Source organism: Propithecus coquereli, unplaced genomic scaffold, assembly GCF_000956105.1.
Source record: "Propithecus coquereli isolate 6110/MARCELLA unplaced genomic scaffold, Pcoq_1.0 Scaffold3, whole genome shotgun sequence".
Classification (NCBI taxonomy): domain Eukaryota; kingdom Metazoa; phylum Chordata; class Mammalia; order Primates; family Indriidae; genus Propithecus; species Propithecus coquereli.
The window spans coordinates 19651253-19660509 of record NW_012148618.1 but is presented as its reverse complement, the minus strand read 5'-3'; the positions used below and the strand labels follow the sequence as shown (position 1 = coordinate 19660509).

The window sequence follows — 9257 nt, the reverse complement described above, 5'->3', positions numbered from 1 at the left end:
TTACAAAATTTTACTTTGGAGGTATTTTGTTTTATTTCAGTCAAGGATCCAGACAAGTATTACCCGTTGCATTAAGCTGTTTTGCCCTTTTTTAATTTCTCAGTCTAAAATGGTGCCACTGTCTCGCTCTGTTGTCTATGACATTGAATTTAAGAGTCTAATACAGTTACACAGTGGAACATCCCACATTGTGGATCATTTTTCCTTATGACTAAATTTTAATGGGATCACTAATGAATGTTTTTTTTGATTATTATAGTTGGATGATTTACCTGAAAACTCACCAATCAATATAGTTCAGACTCCAATTCCCATTACCACCTCAGTTCCTAAACGTGCAAAAAGTCAGAAGAAGAAAGCATTAGCAGCAGCCCTTGCCACAGCTCAAGAATATTCAGAAATAAGTATGGAGCAAAAAAAATTACAGGTATATATTGATTTTTAAGAAAAGATATGATAGTTTATTTGCTAGATTTGGGGGGAATGGATTGAAGGAGTGATAAATATAATCATCTTAAATTGCTGCACTTTCATCGGTAACAAAAGATAAATGTTTTCCTGTTCACCTTTCAGGAAGCTTTATCAAAGGCAGCTGGAAAAAAAAATAAAACACCCGTGCAGCTAGATTTGGGGGACATGTTAGCTGCTTTGGAAAAACAGCAACAAGCAATGAAAGCACGGCAAATTACTAACACCAGACCTCTGTCATATACAGGTGATGTTATTAGTCTGAACAATTTGCTATTTGGCTTTGGTAATTTTTTTTTTCCCCTTTGGCTTAAAACAACAGAAGTTTATTTTCTCATGGTTCTGGAGACTAAAAGTCCGAAATCAAGGTGTCAGTGGGGCTGCTTTCCTCTGATCCTCTAGTGGAGGATCCTTCCTTGCCTCTCCCAGTTTTTGGAGGCTGGGGACCTTCCATGGCTTGTGCTGCATAACTCCAATCTCTGCCTCCGTCCTCACCAGCCTTCTCCTCTGTGTGTCTGTGTCTGGTAATATATTTTGGATATTGTTAATTTTAAATTTAGGTTATTAAGTATGAAATGTCCAATTTCCTTAAGTACTAAGTATGACAGTTGATATCTCTTGACATTTCACTTTGACACTCCTTGTTTTATTTTTATTGTGAAAGTATATCCTTATTCTTTCGAGTGCATGGTTGGCTTGTGATTATCTTTCAAATTTTTTTTAGAGCAATTTTTGTGAAACCATGAATAAGGCAAAAATTTGTGTTATTTTCAAATATGAGTTCCATCATGGAACCGATGCAATGCAGACAGCTCAAAATAATCAATTAAGTGTTTGGGAAGAATGTGGCTATTGAACATACAGTATGTTGATGGTTTGAGAAGTTCCATTCTGGCGATTTTAATCTTGAAAATGAGGCACATGGGTGACCTGAGACCGAGGTGGATAATGATGAGCTGAAAGCTATAGTGGAAGCGAATCCATCTCAACCTTCACGTGAATTAGCAGCAAGGTTCAATGTTACTATTCCAACGATACTGGACTATTTAAAACAAATCAGCAAGGTAAAGAAGCTGGATAGATGGGTTCCACATGAGTTAAATGAGCATCAGGAGAGAAATCATCATGAAATTTGCTTTTCTTTGCTGTCATTACATAAAGGTGAACCATTTTTATACCATATTGTTACATGTGATGAAAAATGGATTCTTTTTGACAATTGCTGGTGTTTGGCACAATGGTTGGATAAAGATGAAGTGCCCAAACACAATTCAGATCCGAATATCCATCAGACAAAGCTAATGTTGTCTGTTTGGTGGTCCAGTGCTGGTATTATCCACTGCAGCTTCATGAAACCTGGTCAGTCGATTACAGCAGATATCTACTGCAACCAATTGTACAAAATGATGAGGATGCTTGCAATTAAGCAGCCAAGATTGGTCAATAGAGACAGGCCAATCCTCTTGTAAGACAAAGCTTGACCACATGTCACACAAACAACGCTGCTCAAACTACAGAGGCTGGACTTGGAAACTCTCTGTCATCCACTGTATTCACCAGACTTTGCACCAACTGACTCCCACTTCTTCCAGGCTTTAGACAACTTCTCACAAGGAAAAATCTTCAATTCTCAATAAGCTGTGGAAAACACCTTTGGTGATTTCATCGCCACTTGCTCTCTAGGCTTCTTAACTGCTGGCATAAACAAACTACCATTAAGATGGCAAAACTGTGTTGATAGTTTAGACACATACTTTGATTAATTGTACTGCTTCTTTGAGATAATAAACTAAACTTTTCATTTGAAATTGGACATTTCATACTGAATGGCCTAATAGTTGTATATATATTTTTTCCAAGTCAGCTCAAACCACAAAACCTGAAATTGTCCATGTGCCTTCTCTTTACATATCAAGTCCTTCAGCACATGCTGTCAATTGTGTCTTCAAAACACGTTCAAAATCTAATTACTCACCAGATCCTTTCCTGCCACCATTGTAGCCCCCATCATTATACTATTAATGCATTGTGGTAGCCTTCTAACTGCTATCTGCCTTTCCCTCTCTCCAACCCCCAGTCTATGTTAAAAGGAATGATTTTTGAGAAATATAAGCTGGGATACATCACTCCACTGCTCAGAACTCTCTAGTAGGTCTTCATTTCATTGGAGTAAAGCCAGAGTCCTGACTAAAGTTGCATCTTAACTGACCCTGTTACCTCTTTGTCCTCATCACCATTCTCTCCTGACGCACTCTGCTCTAGCTGCATTAGTTGTCCTCAGACACACCCAGAATGATCCTAGCTAAGTATCCTTGGGCTTGCCATTCTCTTTTCCTAGAATGCTCTTTTCCCAGGTATCAGTATAGTTTGTTCCCTCAGGTTCTTCAGATCTCTGCTTAAATGTCAGTTGGTGTGCAATTTCAACCAACCAATTTTTTTCTTCTCCAAAGGTTGAAATAAAAATCACAAGTAATTTGGCTCTCTTAACTGTTAAATAATCCATTATAAAACTAAATGGCAAATAAGAGTTTTGATCAAATTGTGTGTGTGTGTATGTGTATATGAGAAAATAATCTGGCTTTCTGTTGATTGAAACAGTGATTTCTATTTTAACAAACTTTGTCAAATTTAGAGCTCAGCAGTTTTTTAAGAGAGAAAGGAATAGGACAAAGGAAAGGGAAAGGCACCAATAAACATTACTGCTGCTGAGAGGCAGAATTGAATTTTCTGTTTCTTCTGTTCCTGTGTGAAGGGACTATTGCTTGTTAGACAAAAAATATAAGTAATTGTGTAATTTTAATCTTATGTACAAAACATTTAAACCTATAGCTAGTTATCCATCTGCTATAAACCTTCGCTTTGAGTAACTTAGTAAAAATAATATTGGAGGTATACTAAGATTTAGAGTTATATGTTGTCGAGATGGGGAGAGTAGCAGTAATATCTCACTAAGAGTAAAAATAGGGAATAAAACTGAGAGGTGCCAGTGGTCTGGAGGTAGTATGGCATAGTAGCTAAAAGTAGGGGCTCTGGTGTCAAGCTGCCTGGGTTTGAATCCTATCCTTCCATATATTTCTTTGGTAAGTTACTTAGCCTTTCTGCGCTTCAGTTTCCTTAACATTAAAATGGAGGTAATGATAGTACCTACTTTAGGATTGTCTTGAGGATTAAATAAGATGATACAGGCCGGGAGTGGTGGCTCACACCTGTAATCCTAGCACTCTGGGAGGCTGAGGTGGGTGGATCGTTTGAGCTCAGGAGTTGGAGACCAGCCTGAGCAAGAGTGAGACCCCGTCTCTACTAAAAATGGAAAGAAATTAGCTGGACAACTAAAAATGTATATATAAAAAAATTAGCCAGGCATGGTGGAGGATACCTGTAGTCCCAACTACTCGGCAGGCTGAGGCAGGAGGATTGCTTGAGCCCAGGAGTTTGAGGTTGCTGTGAGCTAGGCTGACGCCACGGCACTCTAGCCCAGGCAACAGAGTGAGACTCTTCTAGAAATAAATAAGTAAATAAATATGATGATACATGTAAAATGCTTAGAGTAGCTGGGTAATAATCGCTCAATAAATATTAACTAATATTATGGAGAAGAGATTGTTAACCTGTGATACTTCAAATGACTTATTGTTATTAATGCAACTCCATTCATTTACCAAATGTTAATATATACAAATATAATTCTATATGCAAACATGGTGTCAGGAACTGTTGGGATTACAGGGGTGATTAAGATAATACCTTTGGTCAGGAAGTTTATAGTCTAAATAAGTAATCAAAGGCAGTGTCTTAGGAAAGATACGAGCAAAGTTTTATGAGCTTACAGAAGAAAGTGTGATATCTTTCAATGAGGTGATACAGAAAAAGTGTTATAAGTGACTTCATAAAATATAGCATTTGAGGAGGGAATAGGATTGTTGACAGATAGAAATAAGATTAACGTCTAATCTATTACCAGTGTTTAAAATTGGAAAGCGTTGATTACAAAGAAAGCCATTGGGAAGTTCAGGAAAAGGATGAGAGTGCAATAGTGATGAAAAAGGATTGTAAAGGAATTGATAGTGTTTGGAAACAGGTCAAAGATGAATCCAAACTCTGGCTTGGAGGATTGTGGTGGTAGTTACAGCTATGATGATACTACACAAGATAAGGATCATAGAAGATGAATTTTGTTGGGAAGAACAGATGGCTGACCCTGTTATATTTTTAGATGCTGGCAATGGAGATCCTGGCGGTTCCTGTTTAGCATTTAGTTATGAATGTGTAGTTCAGGTTAGAAACTCAGTGAGTTTCAAATAGTGATTGTTGAAGGTGTGGAAATAAGGCGGTTGGGGAAAAGAAAAATTAGGGAAATATGTTCAAGGATAAAGCATTGTGGAACGCTCAGATTTAAAGGACAAAAGGAAGAAGAACCAGAAAAATAGATTTGAAAAAGAATGAGAGTAAGAGAGTGTAATGTCACAGAAGGTAAGATTAGAATTTTGAGGAAAAGGTTGTAGTCCTTATTACTAAACACTGAAGAAAATGAGAATAAAGTGAAGATGCAGAGAATTTTACTGGGCAACTGCAATGTTATATGTGATCTTGACAATAAGTTTCAGGAAAGTGGGTAGGGCAGGGGCCAGATGGTAATGATTTGGGAAGTGGTGATGAGAGAGTGTTCAGAAGTTTCACAGGGAAGGAAAGGGGAGTGATGGTACCTTAGCTTGAAGGGAAGCCAATCAAGGGAAGGGTTTTGTTCGTTTGCCTTTTTTAACTCTTGTTTCTTTTAGATAGGGGAGATTTTGGCTTGTTATAGGAGGTCAGAGCAAAGAGTTAGGGGTCAGGGAGGAACCTGAAAGATGCAAGGGAATAGGAATAGAGCAAGATGGTAGAGGAACTGATACGGGATATTAAGAGCAGAAGTAGTTGGTGAGCCTTGGACAGGAGTAAGGATGTCTGCCACCTCCTTTCAGGTGGTTTTATAAGTTTATGTTGGATGGCATCTTCTGAGGCCGGAAAGCTCTTTAGAATGAGAGGATTGAGATTTAGAGACATATGGATGGTAAACAATTGACGGTAGCCACTGGAGAATGAGGTTATCAACCAGGCATAAAAGAATTGCTGAATAGTACTGAGAGTGCAGGGGGAAAGTCATCATTCTTTACTGACACTAAAATGAGGAGAGGAGTGATAGGCTGCATATCTTATGTAAGAGTGAGTAGCAAATTCAATAGGAATAAGGAGAGAGGTGTAGAGTTTTGAAATTTCAAAGGTAGGATGATTCTAACTGAAGACCAATTGCAAAGAATTAGTCTTATGGAGGCTAAGAGGTAGATAAAAGCTGTATCTGAGGGACACTGCATAACCAGGTACTGCTCCTACTATTATGGTGTCTGTTTTTTCCACGGGAAGAGAACGTTCTTGTTTTTGTAGGTTTATCATTGGAAATTTTGAAAGTGTGTGGAATTGGTCATAATAGTAAAACTAATGTTTTTGTTTGTTTTAGTGGTTACTGCAGCTTCTTTTCACACTAAAGACTCTACTAACAGAAAACCTTTAACAAAAAGTCAGCCTTGTTTGACATCCTTTAATTCTGTGGACATTACTTCCTCTAAAGCAAAAAAAGGAAAAGAGAAGGAAATTGCAAAACTAAAACGACCCACAGCACTTAAAAAGGTAAACCAAAATTTTGGAGATGTTTATTTTACAGGATAAATAAGGGTTTAAATTTGTTTTGCAAAAGTAGTTGTGGTGTTTTAGCCACATGCCTGTTGCATGTTCGTGATGACGAGTTAATTTGAAGTTCAGGATTAGCATCAGCATCATGACTGTCTTTCTGAGTGGAACAAGGCCCTGGAAAGTGAATTCTTTCTATAAGATTATTAAAGAAACCCAGTTAATAAAGGCAACTGAAGGTATTAGAAAAAAAAGGAAAAAAACAGTTAACCATTTAATATCCAGAAACATTAGACCCAAAGAATCAGAAGCCCTGGATTTCAGTACTAACTTCAGAGTTTGCTATGTATGTAGTTTTAGGAAAATTTTTTACCCTCATCTTTCTCATCTATAAATTGGGGAAAATACCTGCTTTGTTTAACTCACTATTGTTATTAGGAGGATCAGAATGGGATAATCCATGTTCAAATAATTGAGAACTATGAACTGTAAGCCAAGTGTAAATGTATGACCTGGTTTCCAAACTTTTGAATTAATCTACTTTTGGGAAAACTCTCTAGTTTGTCACTAGGATTTAAAGAATGAAGCAGATGTGGTTTGATAGTTGTATATTCTGTAACATAATTGCGCCCCTGTATTTTGTATATGGTACTTCCTTCAAATTACAGTATCTAAAATCACAGTTACCTTTTTGCCAATCAGCTCAACTCCTCATATCCGTATTTAACTGAACCATACTATAGTTCGGTTATAGTATACAATCGTAATCATTCAGTACGTGGTTGAAGAGTGATCAGTGATTAAAGACTGGTATGACTTTTAGGTTATTTTGAAAGAAAGAGAGGAAAAGAAGGGGCGTTTAACTGTGGACCACAATATTTTGGGATCTGAGGAGCCAACAGAAATGCACTTAGATTTCATTGATGATTTGCCGCAGGAGATTGTTTCCCAGGAAGGTAAGGAAGTCCCCTTTTCCTTCTCATGGGATGGTACTCCTTTCATGGAACGGTCTGGAGTATTTTAATTTCTAGGTAAGCCTTTAGTAGTTATACTCCTAATTGGAGGATGTACTCTCCATAGTTTATATAAATTTCTTTATTTTTGAGAGTAGTTTCTTTTGAAGATGCTTTGATAGGGAGAGGTTAAAGGGAGATACTATATAGTAGTCTATGACATTTTTCAGGCTTAAATTTGTAGTAAAACCTCAAAATTAAGATCTCACTAATACATGATTATCTCTTCGAGAATTGTCAACGATTCTTTTCATTTTGTCTTCTTTTATCTCCAAAACACTATTGGTTATCTTTCGTCATAGGGCTATTTTTCATTGAGTCATTTTTGTTGATTTTCTTTCTTGCTTTTGTGAAATTAATACATATACACCATAATGAACAGAGAATTGCAAAGCAGAGTCCAGTTGGTCAGTAAGATTTAGTTCTATACAGTAAGTAGCCAACACATATGATTCTAATTGGTCACTCAGCAAAACTACAGATTTCTTCTAATATTTATACTACCATGGAAGAAAGACTTTTCTGCTGTTATATATTTCTCAACTTTTTGCAATACATTTAAATCTGATTTACACGTAGATTAAGCAGCAGTGTTCCATTGTTTTTAGAAAAATGACTGTACTTCTAAGGATTGTTCATCTAGGACATATTTGATTAGGATTTCTCTCTGTTCTCAATGTAACATGATTCTCCTTGTATTTAGGTGTATCCATCCATCCATCCATTCAGCAAATGTTTATTGAACATCTACCACTTGCATTTTAGTAACTCGTATGGGAGCGGGGAGGTGGGGGACTGTAATAAAGATACATAGTGGATAGGTCCTGCTGTCAAAGAGCTTACAGTCTGGTAGGGAGATGAGAAGATACATGAGTAACATTGTTTGGATATATAGTTAGGAACTCATTTCTTGAGTTTAGCTGTTTAGGAAAGAAGCAGTAACTGAAGGAAGCAGATGGTGGGGTCAAGAGATGGCATATAAATATGTGGCTCCCTGAGCACAGAAGCAAAGACCAAATGATAGAGAAACTGGTGTGGTGCCTGGAAAGTCAGTAGTGGTGTGGAGAGAATGAGCAAGGGAGAATTCGTCATTGCCAGCAACAGTGGGAATTTTTAGACAGTTAAAAAAAAAAGGAAATGATTTCTAAGAAATAGGTAGAAAAATAGAAATGAAGAAGATGGGTAATATGATCTGGAAAGAGGTGCAGGTCTTCGTTCTTTCATTTAAATCCTCTAGGAATACATGCTTTAGATAATTTGGTCTTCTCTCATCTCCTCTGTGGAGACATCTGGGCTGTGCCTGATTTTTTAAGAATATCCATCTATATATATTTCTAAAGAGACAGGGTCTCGCTGTGTTGCCCAGGCTGGCTTCAAACTCCTGGACTCAAGTGATCCTCCTTGTCTCAGCCTCCTATGTAGCTAAGGCTATAGGTGCATGCCACTGCACCCAGCTAAGAGTATATTTTAATAGATAATAGGAAGACTTCATTTTTGTAGCGTATGGAAAATATTTGTGATATGAAAAATGTCCAACTTGTTAGCTTCTGGAGAATTTGGAAATGACCCAAAAAACAACTGCCATTCTAAATTGCGTTGTGGAATATAGAGCTTTTCAGCATTCGAAGTTTGTAAATTCTTTCCTTCACCCCACATCTCCACAGATACTGGACTGAGCATGCCCAGTGATACTTCCCTCTCTCCAGCAAGTCAGAACTCTCCGTACTGCATGACACCTGTGTCACAAGGCTCTCCTGCTAGTTCTGGAATAGGCAGTCCAATGGCATCTTCAACAATAACCAAAATCCACAGCAAGAGATTTAGAGAGTAAGTTTTATACTCATTATTGAGGTTGTATAGTTCAAGGACCTTGATTGTAGTTCTGAATTTAGTATTGCCATTGTTACTCAGTGAGTCGAGCAGAAAAAAACACCAAAGATCTTTAAGTTCTTTCAGATTTTATTTAACAGCTGGTTTTATTTTACGTAGAGCATTGCCTTCTGCCAGCTGTCTTTGTTCATATGAAAGTGATTTGACCACGAATATATTCTCTTTACATCAGCTAGTGTTTCTATTCTAGAAATCTGGCCTCATATATAAAATGTCATACCATGA

At 37.3% G+C, this 9257-nt stretch overlaps 1 protein-coding gene across 1 annotated transcript in view; it reads left to right on the top strand.

The window, feature by feature from the left end:
• The window catches only part of SECISBP2L (SECIS binding protein 2-like), a 66390-nt gene that overhangs the window by 30202 nt on the left and 26931 nt on the right, over positions 1–9257 (top strand). Inside the window, exons 9-13 of the mRNA XM_012649147.1 lie at positions 260–427; positions 574–715; positions 5960–6129; positions 6953–7085; positions 8807–8969. Of these exons, the coding sequence (XP_012504601.1) occupies positions 260–427; positions 574–715; positions 5960–6129; positions 6953–7085; positions 8807–8969 (776 nt within the window). The remainder of the gene's footprint in view (positions 1–259; positions 428–573; positions 716–5959; positions 6130–6952; positions 7086–8806; positions 8970–9257) is intronic.